The sequence below is a fragment of the Cnephaeus nilssonii genome (genome assembly GCF_951640355.1).
Source record: "Cnephaeus nilssonii genome assembly, chromosome: 13".
Taxonomy (NCBI): Eukaryota; Metazoa; Chordata; class Mammalia; order Chiroptera; family Vespertilionidae; genus Cnephaeus; species Cnephaeus nilssonii.
In genome coordinates this window covers 53,782,230-53,799,321 of record NC_137084.1, presented here as the reverse complement: position 1 = coordinate 53,799,321, position 17,092 = coordinate 53,782,230, and the positions used below count along the sequence as shown (strand labels likewise).

At 39.2% G+C, this 17,092-nt stretch overlaps 1 protein-coding gene across 18 annotated transcripts in view; it reads left to right on the top strand.

Annotated features, from left to right (window-relative positions):
* The window catches only part of SYTL2 (synaptotagmin like 2), a 112,200-nt gene that overhangs the window by 85,666 nt on the left and 9,442 nt on the right, over positions 1–17,092 (top strand). For 8 of the 18 annotated variants that reach the window (XM_079789229.1, XM_079789219.1, XM_079789217.1 and 5 more), the window contains 6 exons: positions 265–312; positions 6,572–6,666; positions 9,511–9,630; positions 11,038–11,207; positions 12,770–12,872; positions 14,949–15,119. In XM_079789229.1, coding sequence (XP_079645355.1) covers positions 265–312; positions 6,572–6,666; positions 9,511–9,630; positions 11,038–11,207; positions 12,770–12,872; positions 14,949–15,119 — 707 coding nt within the window. The remainder of the gene's footprint in view (positions 1–264; positions 313–6,571; positions 6,667–9,510; positions 9,631–11,037; positions 11,208–12,769; positions 12,873–14,948; positions 15,120–17,092) is intronic. The other 10 variants (XM_079789224.1, XM_079789223.1, XM_079789222.1 and 7 more) reach the window with 3 other exon arrangements.

Below are 17,092 nucleotides of genomic sequence, written 5' to 3'. Positions count from 1 at the left end.
TCCATTTTAAAAGCTGTGGCTTTTAGTGAACTGAGGGAAGACTCTAAACAGCTCCAATGCTGGATGCAGGACTTTTAGTTGAACAGGAGACATTAGGGAGGCTAACGAAGAGTCATACTGGGGAACGGATGAAAGCAAGCTGAAAGCCTGTCTGGTGTATTCTGCAGTCTCAGCCATGAAACTGACATTTGAGCTTTACTTTCATGTCTCTTCTCATTCTTCTGTTAAAATGGTATTTATTCTTAATGTTGCTCTTCTGAGCAGATCAAAAAGCAGATCAGGAACCAGATACAAATGAACGCATACCAGGAAGTGAGTAGCAGGTTCTTTCTCACAAATGACTAAATGTTGCCACTGTGCCTGGTGTGAAATATACTGAAATGACTAACCCCATTAATAACACAGCTTTATTATTGGTACTAAACTCTTGCAGCTTAAAAAAACTATTTCATTCTGGCAAGGGTGGTATTAAAAACATTTTACTACTGTCTGTGTTGAAAGATTAATTGGTGGTTCTACTGAGAAAAGGTTATATTTTTTAAAAATTATTATATATATAGATATATATGTTAATGCTGGATAGTATCCTTTTGGTATTCTCTCTGCTCTTTGTGTCTTTGCTTAAAATGAAGTTGGCACCTTCCAATATCACTTGGCTTTTATTTTGCAGTATGATCTTTTTTTTTTGCTAGTTATATATATATATTTTTTGTATTTTTTTCCTTTATTGATTAAGGTATTACATATTTGTCCTTATCTGCAGTATGATCTTGAGTATTGGATCTCTGTGGCCTTTACACAAGACTGTAGATATGAAGCAATTTATAATTTATTCGGATCTAAGAAAGAACTGTACTTGACAGTTAGTATGTCAAATGTTGTATATGCCTCTCTAAATACCTTGTGGAAGCAAATTTTATGATGTACAGGATTTAAGCTCTGAGGTTTAAAACTGGATGCAAATAGTATATATTCACTATGTAAATCAAGTGAGCATCTGAATCTTTTTAAAAAAAATCTTTATTAAGAGTATTACAGATGCCCTCCTCCTGCCCGCCCCCCCCCCCCCACTATTGCTCCCCTCAACCCAGGTCCAGCCCTGTCCCAGGCCTTCACCAACCTATTGTCTGTGTCCATAGGTGATGCATATATGTATTTAAGATCTTTGGTTAAACTCTTCCCACCACCCCTCCCCCCTCCCTCTGAGATTCACCGGTCAGTATGTTCCATGTTTCCATGCCTCTGGTTCTATTTCATTCATCAGTTTATTTTGTTCATTAGATTTCTTGTTCATTTATTTTGACTTTTAGATTCAATTGTTGATTGATGTGTATTTACTGCCATTTTATTATTCATATTTTTTAATCTTTTTTTTTCTTATTATTCCTCTTCTTAAAGAATACCCTTCATCCAGAGACAAATGGTAAGGGAGGGGGCGGTTAGAGAGCAACCAAAGGACTTGTATGCATGCATATTAGCATAACCAATGGACACAGACACTGGGGCGGTGGGGGCTTGCCCGGGGTGGGAATGGCTGGGGGGGCGGTCAATTGGGGGAAAAAGGAGACATATGTAAAACTTTAGACAATAATAATAATAATAAAGAATACCCTTCAAAATTTCATGGAATACTGGTTTGGTGGTGATGAGCTCTTTTAACTTTTTCTTATCTGTGAAGCTCTTTATCTAAGCGTCAATTCTAAATGATACCTTTGCTGGGTAGAATAATCTTGGTTGTGGGTCCTTGCTCTTCATCACTTTGAATATTTCTTGCCACTCCCTTCTGGCCTGCAAGGGTTCTGTTGAGAAATCAGCTGACAGTCATATGGATGCTCCCATGTATATAACCAAATGCTTTTAAGATTCTCTCTTTGTCTTTAACCTTTGGCATTTTAATTATGATGTGTCTTAGTGTGGGCCTCTTTGTGTTTCTCTGGGACTCTGTGCTTCCTGGACTTGTAAGTCTATTTTTTTCACCAGGTAGAGGAAGTTTTCTGTCATTATTTCTTCAAATAGGTTTTCAATATCTTACTCTCTCCCTTCTCCTTCTGGTATCCCCATAATGCAAATGTTGGTACGCTTGAAGTTGTTCCAGAGGCTCCTTACACTATCTTCATATATTTATATTCTTTTTGCTCTTCTGATTGGGTGTTTTTTGCTTCCTCATAGTCCAAATTGTTGATTTAATTCTCGGAATCATCTACTGTTGAATCCCTGTAAATTAGTGCTTATTCTGACTGGTCTTTTTTCATATCTTTGAAATTCTCCCTAAGATCATTGAAAGTCTCACTAAGTCCCCTGAAGCTCTCATTAAGATCCTTGAGCAAGCTTATAACCATTGTTTTGAACTCTGTATCCAGTAGTTTCCTTGCTTAAATTTCTTTCATTTATGACATGTTTCGTTGTCTCCACATTTTGACTGCTTCTCTGTACTTGTTTCTTTGTGTTAGGTAGAACTGCTATGTCTCTTGGAATTACTAGAGTAGCCTTGTGTAGTAAGTGTCCTGTATGACCCAGTGGCTCAGCCTCCCCAGTCACCTGAGCTAGGCACTCTAGGTGCACCCCTGTGTTGGCTGTGTGCACTCTTGTTGTAGTTGAGCCTTGATTGCTATTGGTGTCACTGGGAGTACTTGACCTTCAAGCCAAGTTGCTTGTGGATGTGTAGAGTTGTAATCTGGTATGGGCTGAAGCTGTCCACAGGGTGCACTGGCTCTGAAGCCTTCCGGAAGTTGCAAAGTCAGCCACTGCCTGGGGCCACCCAGTAAGAGCTACAGAGAGATCTGCAGATGCCTGCTATTTGTATTCAGCTTAGACATGCCCAGACAAAGCCCAGCTATGAAGCAAGGCAGGCTGGTGCTAGTTCAGGGTCTTTGGCTTCTTACTGATAGGTTTGGGGCATGCTAACGCCTGCTGCTGCTTATTTGAGAGATTTTAGAAAAGACTGAAGCCTAAGCCGGGACAGGCCATTCATATAGAAAAGAAGCTGAAAACAGCTTGGGTAGGGCTGCAAATTGAGTGGGGTCTCAGGAAGTCAGCAGGGTGGAGTGAACATTGAGGGCCACAAACAGTGGGGACACGCTGCTGGAAACTTAGATATGGCTACAGGTCAGCTCTGCAATAATGGAGGTGTCAGCATAGGAACAATGACCCCTGATAGCACCTCTGTCTGGGAGAAAGCTGCCCGCCCCCCCCCCCCCCCCGAGTTCTTGCCCCGATGCCCCAGGCACTGGAACTCAGAGGAAGTGGGACCATGTAAGTCTGTGTGCCGGCCCTTTAAGAGGAACTGCTGGGTCTCCAGCCGCCTCCATGTCAGTCAGGCACAATCCCTGCTGGTTTTTACAGCCCAGAGTTATGGGGACTTCTCTTCCCAGCTCTGGAACCCTGGGCTGGGGGTCTGGTGTGGGACTGGGATCCATTTCTTCTCAGGGGAGGCCTCTGTAGCCAAGATATCCTCCCAATTGAAAAACATGCTGCTATCTTGTTTCTCTCCACCTGAACATCTGAATCTTAAGAAATACATGTTCAGTTGTAGTTGTTAATGTCATCAACTAATTAATATTCACCACCAAGCAAAGATTATGATTCTTCACTCTTTTCCATTCAATCTTAAGATTGCTGAACATTTTAACTGTGACTACAATTGAAAGGTGTTTGTGGGCCTAGCAAAGCATATGGATATGCAGTTGTGTCTCCTTAGCTCCCCAGTTTGTCAGTGTCATGATTGTAGGCACTGGAAGTCTGAAGATGATACACATGCCTGCCCCAGGTATCCAGGGGATTTTTAATAACAGTTTCCCAACATCCTTTGGATGTGCTCATAAGTCTTCCTGAGAAGAGCAGCTTAAATGAAAGAGCCATTAGAGGAACAAAGTGCCAATGCTGGAAGGCAGTGACATCTTGTCTGAAATCTGAAACTTTGCTCACGAGGTCCTCCTGCCGGAGGTGAAAGTGCTGAGCTTTAGCACACGATCTGACAAATTCTTAAGAACCACCCAGGGAAAAAGGCAGTCCAGGCTCTGGTCCTTGGTGTTAGTCTCTGTCTGGCTGCTGCAGAGGAAACCAGACTTCTGTCCTTCAGGGTTGGCAGGTAAAGAGACTTTTCCAGATGCTTTTGAACTGGCAGATACTGAAAACATCATCTGATTTCATTTTGCTGTTTTGTTCAACATTTAGCCTGAGGAGTGAAAACAAAGCATAGAGATATAGCTATACACATCTATATAGATGTAGATGTATATATAGGTATAAATATATAATCACTGTATCTACATCTTCATTTGTGGCCTCCTGATGAGCTTAGTTATTGGTCAAGGCAAATAGGCTAATCATGGGGTAAATTCTGGATCAAGTCTCTCTCTATTTAAAAAAAATTTATTTAAAAATATTTTTATTGATATCAGAGAGGAAGGGAGATGGGGAGAGAGATAGAAACATCAATAATGAGAGAGAACGATTGACTGGCTGCCTCCTGCACACCTCACACTGGGGATTGAGCCTGCAACCTGGGCATGTGCCATGACCAGGAATCGAACTGTGACCTCCTGGTTCATAGCTCAACACTCAACCACTGAGCCACACCAGCCAGGCCAATTCTCTCTTTTTTATGATACTTTCCAATTTTTTTTCTATTGAAGAATGTATTCTTATCACACAAGACAAAATGATATATATGATCTGTGCACCTAAAAATAATATAATATTGAATGTCAACTTTAATTGAAAAACTTAAAAAAAATTTTTAAAATAATTTCCTGGAAAAAATGAAATACATGATCAAAACATAAATAACTAAAGACCAATACATGTAAGTGACTATGTTTGAGTGGTGGATATATACTTTGAAAATAATAGGGAGCAGTGTTGTGATAAAAAGGTTTTGCATCTCTTTGGGCTCTCCTATGCCCTCCTGGGACCTAATCTTGCACTGCTTGTGTGATAATCACCGAATACACACACATACACATGGTGCTTAATGGGAAGTGATTAAAGCGGTTATCATCTTGTGATAATACACAAATGTTTTTTTGATACATTTGTAAGCCTAAGGCTAGGTGAGAACTACTATGTGAATAAGCAAATATTTAATATGTGTAGTTTAGTTTTCATTTTCCTTCAGTTAGATTTCATTTAACTAAAAATAAATTTAGCTAATGCTTAGAGCTGAATTTGAGCCTTTTGAGTTATGTATAGAACTATAAGTTGATTTTTATTCACTTTCCTACTATAGCTTTCAATGATAAAGTCAATATATTTGTATCACATTGTAAAGATAACTTAAAGAATCTCTTTCAGACAATATTCATTTGTTTATCAAATACTTGTGTAGGGCCTACAATGTGCCAGGCACTGTTCTAAGTGTCTGGAAAAATGTGAACTCATTCAAATATAAAAGCTCTAAATTCACCACCAAAATAGCTTCAACATTGTGATTCTTAGACAAAGGAAAAAATAGCTTTCTAAGTAGAGTTACACAAATTAAAAATAGAATTTGTCATCCTATTGTGACTTCCATACATATGTTTACTATATCAGAAAGAAACCGTATGCTACATTTTTATATTAAATTCTTAGAATATCCTAACTTGAATCATTCAAACTTGGCCTTGGGTATCTCTATTGAAAATTCTTTGAATTGACAGGTATCTAATATATGGAATCTAAAAAAACAAAATAAACAAACGAGCAGATGAGAAACAGACTCATAGATACAGAGAATATTTTGACGGTTGCCAGAGGGGAGGGGAAATGGGAGATTGGGTTAAAAAAAGGTGAAGAGACTAAGAAGTACAAATTGATTGTTACAGAATAGTCACAGGAATGCAAAGTACTGCATAGGGAATATAGTGAATAATATTATAACAACTATGTATGGTGTCAGATGCATACTAGATTTGTTAGGGTAATTACTTCAAAAATTATATAAATGTCTATTCACTGGGTTGTATACTTGAAACTTACATCAACTATAATTGAAAAGTAAAAAATTATAAAAAAATAATTTCTATTTTCAAAGAGTAATTAGTTTTGAAATTGTAATGGTCTTTCACGGTACTCTCCACACTCACTAAAAAACAAACAAATCTTCTCTTAGACACTCAACGTCCAGGACACATTTATGACTGAGTTGTGTACAAAGATCCTTGCTGTCTGATGAAATAGTTTTTTTTAGCCTGCAGCATGTTAAAAATATAAATATCTCAGGGAGATGAACCACTAAATTATAGATTGTGGGGTTCAAAACTGATGTGAAAAAATAAGTTAAAACCAATTCTCTTTGAAAGCATGTTTTAATATAATTCAAATCCAGCTCCAGGTTCAAGAAAAACTAATCGTTTTTCAATTACTTTTTATTTTCTACTTGGTTCAACTCCTTGCTCTTTTTTCTATATAATTAATTTATGAAAACTGCATGCTGCTTACCGTATGGTCCTGTGCATGTGAAGTACGGTGCCTTTAACCTTTTTACAGAAACATCTCTGTTCACTGATGGAAGAAAAGTGTGTTTTCAACCCATGCCTGTGTTTGTCTGACAATTGTAAAGATAATTTTGAACAGAAATGCTGCTGTTTAGTTTCCACAGTGCCTTCACAGCCTGATAATCAGTTTTCCCACCCCGACAAACTCAAAAGGATGAGCAAGTCTGTTCCAGCATTTCTCCAAGATGAGGCAAGTTTATCTTTTGTGCCTTCAGAAAAATGGAACCAAATAAGTGGATTTGTTCTGCCAAGATTGGTGTGTGTGTATTCAGCCGTGGCAGGGACTGGAGGTCAGCAGGACTGACCCTTGCCTTTCATATCAATAGAGGTAGTGTTGTTGATCCTGGAACCAGGCAAGGCATGTCTCATTTGTTTCAAACAGTAACTCCTTTTGGTAGTGAAGTCAAATTGCATAGATTTGGGAAAGTGACTTTTGTTTCAGAGTGGGTACAAAATAAGAAATCTAGGTAGAAATATGTTAGCATGGACTAACAACTCCTCTGTAGTTTAGAGTACAGTTGTTTTGTGAAAACTTAGTCTAGGTTGCATGACTCACTTGAAAACATTTGTTAAAATAATAAAGTAAAAATGACATAGTGAACTTTAAGGATACCTATATACATTATCTTATTAATCCTCCAACAACCCTAGAAGGTGGGCAATATCATTATCCCCAGATATTCAGATGGGGAAACAGACTAAGAGAGGTGAAGTAACCTCACTCAGCTAGAAAGGGGTTGAACCAGGGCTGGAGCCCAGATCTGACTCCCATGCTGTTAACTACTCATATGACTACTATCTGCTATTCATTGAGTACCTACTAAGTGCCAGGCATTTAATATTGATGCTATTACCTAACTCTCACTAACTAAATGTAGTACTATTTTCTCCATTTTATAAAAGAAGAGGGAGCCTCAGAGAGGTTAAGTAACTTTCTCAAAATCCAACAGCTACTGAAAAGTAGAACTATAACTCAGGTCCTTTGACTTAATCAAGACTTCAAGTTCTTGTAGCCAGGTAATTCGGAGTCAGAGGTTTGGAGTCAGACATTCCCAGTCCTGGCTATGCTACTAATTTGCTGTGTGATTATGGACAAGTTCCTTAACTTCCCTGAGTCTAGCTTCTTAGTACCTCCCTCATTAAGTTGTGAGAAGTCAGTGATATAATGTGAGGAAAGCTCACAGCACAGTGCCTGACACATGGTGAGTACCCAATACATGTTAGCTATTACTATCAGCAGTTTGGGTCTGATTTTTGCTGGAGAAATATAAAGCTTCATCCTCATGCATTTTATTCATAGAATGTGATCAAAGCTCTGGACAACACATACTAGTACATTACACCTCGCCTCCCCCACTTTGTGGGCACCAGTCTTGGGTCTTAGATGAGCTGTATCTGCAGTCAGTCAGTCCTTGAATATTTTTCAGAGCCCACATTACACTTACTTTGGGAAGAACCACTCATTTTTTCTTAACCTAATTCATTGGCTGGAAGCCAACGGTGGACACCTCATGGAGTTCCTGGTCTTGATTGGTCATATGAGTTAATCATATAATAACTTGAGCGGCAAATAATACCAGTTCCTGTTTTTTTTTTATTTTTGTCCTTCCTTTAGTTTTAACGTGTTCCTCGGCTCCACACAAAAGAGTCCAAATCATTTGAGTGTGTGCATCAGACATGCCAAGTTAAGCTGTATCATTTTACCTTTCAAAGGACATGGGGTTGGACGGAATGTTACAGGAGGTGGAGATGAAATCAGGCCTTGCTCCTTTGTCCACGGTCCCTTTGAGGCTCAGCATCAGTGATATGTGTTGAGTGCCAACTATGTGAAAATCCATGGTCCAGGTCAACAAGACAGGGTCCCATCCTTCCAATAATTCACTAGTGATCTGGTATACTAGATCAAATGTCATACATGCTGTAATAGAGGGAAATGGACTGTAAGCATGTGGGGGGAGAGTGTGACAACAGAGACATTGAAAAGGTTTGGATTTTTGTTTGATCTTTGAGGTGTTTTTTTCTCTCATCCATATAAGTCATAAGTTTTGTTTTTATTTAACTCCTTTCTTCATCTGCACTATTTGATACATAATTGCATGGCCCTGGAATATGTCAGCATGAACTAACTACTCCATAAAGGTGCTGCCCTAATCCCAGAAGCCACAGAACTGCCCCATAAACTCTCTAACCCCCAAAGGAGATCATTCTGAATCATGAATTTTTAAAAACTACCATCTAATACACTTCAGACCTAAGTATAATAAAATTTATCATTGCCATTTTTCTTTCTTGACCCAAGTAAATATTTCCTGGGACATATATATATATAATAAGTATCTTGTTGTTATCCCCCTCCCCCACCCACATTAAGTGTGTTATTCCCACACATACACATTAAATGTGTTAAAAAAAATTTAATGTGGGTAGAATGTATAATTTAATATACTTCCCTAGAGCAGCAAAAAGATAAGCACAATATCACTATTGAAATACATGAGAGGTGATTTCAAATTTTTAAAATACTCACTTTTTGTTGAGACAGAGAAGACTAGCATTTATTTGTCCTAGTTTAATTTGATTTTTAGGGAAGTTAAGTTTATGTTAATAATGAGAGGAATTAAGCATGACATTTTATGTCTTGACAGTAAAACTTAGAGCTTTTATTGTCTGGGTAAAGTTAATTTCTCATATATATCAGTTCTTAAAGAAACGTAAGTATGTTATATTGAGAGAGCAGCAAGCAGCTCACAGTAGTACTGTCTTCTGATGCACCTCAGGACCCCTTGTAGGTGAAAAAAGAAAAATCACTGTTATTTTGGTAGCTAAGCACGGTTCTCCTCCTTAGGTGAGGTCCAAGGCAGCCCACCCACCCCACCCTGAGTCCCATTCCCTGGCAATTAGCACTAGTGTCCCTGGACCTTGAGAAATGTCATAGATCAATGCGATACCAAGGTATTATCTTTATCTAAACAGAGATTCTGATCTGGACTCGTTCTGAATTTAAACTGTGTATATATTATATGATGTTTTGTAGAGTGATGACAGAGAAACAGATACAGCATCAGAAAGCAGTTACCACCTCAGCAGACACAAGAAGAGCCCAAGCTCTCTAACCAATCTTAGCAGCTCCTCTGGCATGACGTCCTTGTCTTCTGTATGTAAACAAAGGCTCCGTGTTAATATCTCGCCACTTCTGCAAACTCGCTCTGCCACGCTCCTGCTACTGTACAATGGCCTCCTGTTGTGTTTCCCAGATTCCAAGGGCATGAGCTTTTTCTCTCACCCACCATTAGCTGCTGGCTAGCTAAATTCTCCATTTGCTTTTGCTTTTTTTTTTTTTTTAAGCATAAAGGTTCATATCCATTATAAATCAATATGGGTTTTTGAAGGTAAGGACTATAAAAATAAACCTAGATTACCAACAAAATGAACCACTGCATTTTCCTGTGCAAAATGGGTAACTATGATCAAGTCTCTTGTATCAGATATGCTTTTGTATACCATTGGCAGACACAGAATTGCATCTCCCTTTTTTTATTTTTTTTTATTTTTATTTTTTTAAAATTTCTTTATTGATTAAGGTGTCACATATTTGTCCTCATCCCCCCATTCCCATCCCACACAACATCTCCCTTTTTTTAGCAAGCCTGTTGGGTAAAAGTACTGATTGATTCACATAAAAGAATGGGAGAGGTGGTTCTTTGCCTTATAAAAGGATTCTGAACAGGGTTTTCAAAGCAAAGCTCCCTAAGTGTGGTTGTTTCACAAAGAACTTCTTTCATGAAGTGAGGTAGTTCTGTGTGCCTGTAGCATGTGTGTAGAAATATATATATGTAAATATATCTGCATACACTAATCCAGATATTTCCCTGGTATACATATACATGCACATATCTTGCCAGCTATGCTAAATAAATAATAAACCTGTGCTTAAATACTGAATAGCCTCACATTTCTCAGATTGCTTTTTTAGAACCTACTTAAGTTGAATTTCTGCTGACAACAATCTAATGCATGGTCTTGGAAGGCTTTAAACTCCCTTCATCAATCATCCATTTTCTACCCTTCCTGACCTCTAAAAGCATATGGCTCAGTAAGCATTTTCCTGGATTCAGCGGATGGGTAACAGAGCAAAATTCCTTCTTAGTGCCTTGGAAATTTGATAGAGCAATGTGTCACTGATTTGTGTGCCTGGGGGTTTCTCACATCCCCTTTCTTTAACATTTTAAATACTGAGCATGCCTAAAAATGGAACTCTGGAAACCCCTTACCCTAAAATCACCCTGCTGCGAAAGGAGCCAGCAGCATCTACGGAACTTTGCATTTCACTTCTCCCCTATGTCTCGTAGAGGCAATTTTTTTTAAAAAAAAAAACAACACTAGTTGTGTCGTGTATATCACGTCAGGTTATCTGTGTTGCTGGGTCTTTATGCCATATCAAATTAGCTGCTTTTATATGCAAACTCGCAAAATAATGGCAAGCAAGAATCGTAGCCATGATCCCTGTGTTGAGTTCAAGCACGTGATAGAGACAAACCCTGCTTGTTTCCAATGCTCTCAGGTGAGCGGCAGTGTGATGAGCGTTTACAGTGGAGACTTTGGCAATCTGGAGGTGAAAGGAAGCATCCAGTTCGCAGTTGAGTACGTGGACTCTTTGAAGGAGCTGCACATCTTTGTGGCCCAGTGTAAAGACTTAGCTGCCGCAGACCTCAGAAAACAACGTTCAGACCCGTAAGTACATTTGGCACCCCTCTTTTCTCCTAGTGAGTCTTGTAGAAGTCGGGAAGGAAAGCACGGAATTGAAGGGAGGGGATGTGTATGACTCTGTGAAAAGCAATGTTTGAAAGGAGAGGTGGTGGCAGGGGGAATGCTGTCTTATTTACTTTATATATTCACGTGCCAAACTTATGAAATTGCAGAAATGTCGGAGAAGCCCAAAATGTTTCAGGTTGGAAGGAACTTTTGAGGTCATCTTGTCCAGGTCCTTCTTTGACCGAGAAGGAAACAAGGGCGAGAGGAGATAAGCAGCCTGTCTGTGTAAATTCAGACAGTCGGGGGCAAAAGGAGGAATGAGGGCTTGAACCTTGGTCTCTTTCCACGGCACTCTCAAAACTGCCTCCAAAATTAGGGACATGCGGGGCGTACTTCCCAGTGTTCAGTGGTGCAGCATCAGTTAAGATTCTCAAATGAGGTAGTTTCCATATTTAAATTATATTCTGTAGGGGGGATTACCAATTCATCTTTGAGATCATAGATTTAATTGCATTTCAGTTTATTTGCAAAAGTGGAATGGTATTCCCCACTCATCCCTATGCAGAAGTCTGATTCTTAATTATTTTGCTAACATAAGCCCAATCCTTTTTCCTTTTGTTACAAAAACAACTGAGCCCAACATCCTTTTTTTTTTTACATTGAATATGGCTTGAATAGGTGCATGCTAAAGATTAATTTTATTTCAAAACACAGTCACAAAAACTTTTTTTAAATATATTTTATTGATTTTTTACAGAGAGGAAGGGAGAGGGATAGAGAGAGTTAGAAACATCGATGAGAGAGAAACATCCATCAGCCGCCTCCTGCACACCCCCCACTGGGGATGTGCCCGCAACCAAGGTACATGCCCTTGACCGGAATCGAACCCGGGACCCCCCAGTCTGTAGGCCGACGTTCCATCCACCGAGCCAAACCAGCCAGGGCCACAAAAACTTTTTAAAATAATTCTACAATGCCCTAGACAGTTTGGCTCAAGGGATAGAGCATCAGCCTGTGGACCAAAAGGGTCCCGGGTTTGATTTGGGTCAAAGGCACGTACCTTGGTTGCAGGCTCCTCCCCGGCCTGTGCCCTGGCTGGGCTCGTACAGGAGGCAACCAACCAGTAGATGTGTTTCTTTCACATTGATGTTTTTTTCTGTCTTTCCCTCTCTCTTCTACGCTTCCTAAAAAACAGTGGAAAAATATCCTTGGGCGAAGATTAACAAAATAATAATAATTCTGCAAGCACCAAAGCCTTTCTTAATAGAAAGGAAGCCAGTGGAATTAAGCACTGTTAGAGATCTGTAGTACTCCCCTCCCCGCTCTGACGTAAGGCCGAAGGAAAGGAATTCATGACCAATTCCACTGAAATAGCTTTAAACTTTTAGTATAAAAGGTGTTGGTGGAACATTTATTGCGTATTGCTTTTCTCATTATGAAAGACTTATTTCTGTCAATTTCCAATGCATTTTTAAAAGCAGAGGTGGAAATATCACTTTTAATTTTCTCTGACCTTCTTGTCTGTTCATTTCTCCTTTTAGATATGTAAAGACTTACCTGTTACCAGACAAGGGCAAAATGGGCAAGAAGAAAACATTTGTCGTGAAGAAAACTTTGAATCCTGTGTATAACGAGATATTGCGGGTATCTATGAACTCTAGATTGGGAAAATCCTACATGGTGACCTATGTGTTTATCTAGCCATATCTTCTTACGTAGTATCTCTACAGATGAAGTCAGTTGCCCAGAGAGGACAAGGAAAGGATCAACATTTTCTGAGAAACCGCTTTGTATGAGATGATATGCCATGAATGTTGTACGCATTATCTCATTCACTCCCTACGTACCCTGCTAGGAGGGGAATTATTATCTGTATCTCATAAGATGCGGCAAATGAAGCTTAGAGAAATAAAGTAACTTGCTCAAGGGTACGCAACTGATGAAGTTGAGCATTGCAACAAAAATGATCTAAAAAGCATAATTCTGATCGTGGTATTTCTCTGCTTAAGAGGTTTTAGGATTCCCTTTACCCTTAGGGTCAACTCCATCCTTACCCTGCACACCAGTCCCTTCACAACCTGAGCTCCCGCCTCATCTTTTCACGGTCATAGTCTTTGTTCCGGATACCCTGATTCCTTTCTGTTCTTTGGAAGAACTACATTTTCTCACACTGCTGGGACTCTGTGTTTGCTTAGGCTGGAATATTCTTCCCCACATTCTATCCCTGACTACCTCCCACAGCCTTAAATGCCCCTTCCTATGAGCGGCTGTCCTTACCCCTCAATCCCCGCTGCTGTCTGCTGCCTTGTTTTCTTGTTTTACAGTAGGCTATATTAACTCTCAGCACTTTACTGGTTTGTCTGCTTTCCCAGTAAATTGTAAGTTCCCCGAGAGCAGGGACCAAATCTATGTTGTTTATAAACTATGTGCCCTTGGGTAAATGACTTAGCCTGCCTGCACTTCACACCTGCAAAAGGGAGGTAATATAGTACCTACCTACTTACCTACCATAGTAGTTGTGAATGTTAAAAGAGTTTATATACATGAAGAGATGAGTATACATTAAACACTTAATAAATGTTGACTCCTAGTACAGTGTCTGAAAAAGGTACTCAAATGTTTATTGGAAGGATAGATGGATGGGCATATGAATGGAAAGTATACCTGGCTCAAATACCATATCCACCTCACCCCCCCCCCTTGCAAACTGCATCATGCTACCTTAGTCATGAGTAATAGAAAATGTAAAACTACAAATAGAAGTACCCTCCTTCTGAAAATTCTGTCCGACTATTTGGTTATCCTCTGAGAAAAGTAGAGTTAAATTAATTCTCAGTCATCCATGGGTGAGTTTTCTGTAGCAAGTTTTTAATTACAGTTTGACTGTGATATACCTCAGTCCCCTAGCTATTTCTAGGTCAGCTACTTCAGCCCTATACTCAGGAAAAGCCAGATAATTTAAATAGTAAACTCAGAGAATAACAAGTGTGTTACAACCAAAATGGGCATTCAAGTAGTACATCATAAAGCCAAATAGAGATTATTTTTAGATTAGAAGTACTATTATCCCTTCCATGATTACATATAATCAAGGATTGACTGTCATTTTAGATGAAACAGTTTTAGGATGCCAAATATTTTTCACTGGACCATATGAAGCAGGAAAAAACAAGCCTGTCTTTTCTTGAGAAACTCCTTATCTTTGTAGGATATCAAGTGGGGGATGTTGTGTGTATATAGAGAGAGGTGGGTTATGGGAACTCTCTACTTTTCACTCAGTTTTTCTGAGAATCTAAAACTGCTCTAAAAAATAAAGTATTTTAAAAATATACCTTGTCCTTAGGTAGAAAACAGACCATCAATTAAACTTCATTTTTAGAATGAGTTTGATTTATGTTATACCTAGTTAGAAATAAAGACATCCAGTAAAAAATTGAATAATTGGCTTTTGTTTCTAAGGAGCTATTACCAGCTATGATATTTGAGCCATGGTTTGCTTTTTCCAAAGGGGCAAAGAAAATCAACTTTTGTGAAAGATGGATTTTAGCTCTTTGAAATAAGACACTTAGAATAAGATGACTTTGCAATATTCTTAAGACTTGAAACCTAACAGATGAGAAAATCTGATCTGCACAGATGACTTTTCTCTTCATTTCTGTGTCATAACTTTGGCATAAAGTAATATCATGCACCCCTTTAATTTCCTTCTTTGAACTGCAGTATAAAACCGAAAAGCAAATCTTAAAGACACAGAAGCTGAACCTGTCTGTATGGCATCGGGATACATTTAAACGCAATAGTTTTCTTGGGGAAGTGGAACTTGATTTGGAAACTTGGGACTGGGACAACAAACAGAATAAACAATTGAAGTGGTACCCTCTGAAGCGGAAGGTAAGTTCAGCGCTTTTTGATTGGTTGGTTGGTTGTTTTGAGGCCTGGTGTATAGGAGAAAGGTCCTATAAAGTTGAATTTTCATTCAGGATACTTATCCATCGTTTGGGATAATTTTCTCTTTCCACTTTGTCTCATATGTCTCTCATTCTCTTTTCTATATTTTCTTCCCCCATGCCCCATGTATGCTTCAGGTTGGCTATTTCTTTCTTTTTTTAATATATTTTTTTTATTAATTTTTTACAGAGAGGAAGGGAGAGGGATAGAGAGTTAGAAACATCGATCAGCTGCCTCCTGCACACCCCCTACTGGGGACGTGCCTGCAACCAAGGTGCATGCCCTTGACCGGAATCGAACCTGAGACCTTTCAGTCCGCAGGCCGACACTCTATCCACTGAGCCAAACTGGTTTCAGCCAGGTTGGCTATTTCTTGCTAAGCTATCTTATAGTTCAATAATTTTCTTATCTGCTATGTCTAATCTGTGATACCCATCTACAAGTTCTCAATTATATTTTTTCAGACTTCTATTTTCATTTTATTCTTTTTTATAAGTGCCTCTTCTCTGCTAAAATTTTCCATCTTATCATTATCTTTATAAATACATTAATCAGAGTTATGTAACATGTGTATCTGAAAACTCCAATATCTTAAACATTTGTGAGTCTCTCTTATCGAAATTTTTATTTTATTTTGGTCATTTGGTCCTTTGTCCTTGTCTGCCTTTTCATTGGTTATTGCATGCTGGACTTTTCATGAAAAGAATTCTAGGGATAACGGGAAGGTTTGCTTTTGCTTCTGACACACAGAGTAGGGACAGACCACCTTAATCTAATCTGGGAATGAACTGCCTAGAAAGTGGGGTTTCGCTTTTCATGTAGTCTGATCTGGTTTTTGTTTGCACATATTCTTAGGCTGTGGCCCTTCGGGAGTTGCAACTGCAGGCCTAGGAAAGTAGATCTCAAATTTTAGTATCCAATTCACCTGAAGAACTTATTAAAACATAGATTCTGGGCCCTGTTCCCAAGGTTTCTGATTCAGTAAGACCTGTGCCCCGGAATATGCATTTCCAACAAGTTTCCAGGCGCTGGTGATGATGCTGGCCTGGGGACCACACTTTGGGAACCACTGGTCTAGAGTATTATCAGAGGCCATTCCTCCTTAGCGGGCCATGGATTTCAATTTTTGTCTCCCGAAAGCCCTTCTTAGCTTCTTGGTCTCTTTCTGCTAGGCTATTTAGTCTCTACTTAAAAATCAGCTAATGGCTCGAAGTGGAAAGTAGAGAAAAATGTCAGGCTCCAATATCTTATCCATTTGTATCTTATCTTAATAATTCTTTAGTACCTTCAAGTAGACTTTATAATTGATTTTTTTATTGTTCTAAGTATGAGGGTTGATGTAATCCCAACTAGTCCATCATAGCTAGAATTGATACATATAAACAATTCATACAAATCATTAGTATCCACATAAGAAAAGTTTCCTTTAAGAAATGCTTCCTAAATATTACATTAAAATCACATGAAGCACTTATTTCTAGCCCTACCCAAGACTTGCTGGATCTGAATTCCTCAGAAGATGTCAAAAGCATTTATTTTTAACTAACTTATCTTATGTTTCTGATGAATAGCCATGTTTTGGAAATAAGGCTCCAAAGGACCAGATTTTGAAAGTAAAACCATTTCTCATGTACTTGAAAATAATCCTACCTAATAATAGACAAATATGCAAATTGACCGTACCTTCGCTATGGCCATGATTGGCCAGGAGGTGCGGAGGGGCGGGACTCGGGGTGGCCTATTGAGCCGGCGGAATGCTGAGCTCGCATTGCCAGCGGCGGCGCGAGCTCAGCATCTGTGCCATGGCTGTGCTGCGGCACAGAAGGGGCCTCTGGGGCAGCGAGCCCATGTCCTGCTGCAGACCATCAAAAGTGATCGAAAGCGAAAGCGTGGGAGCTGGGTGCCTGTCCGCTCAG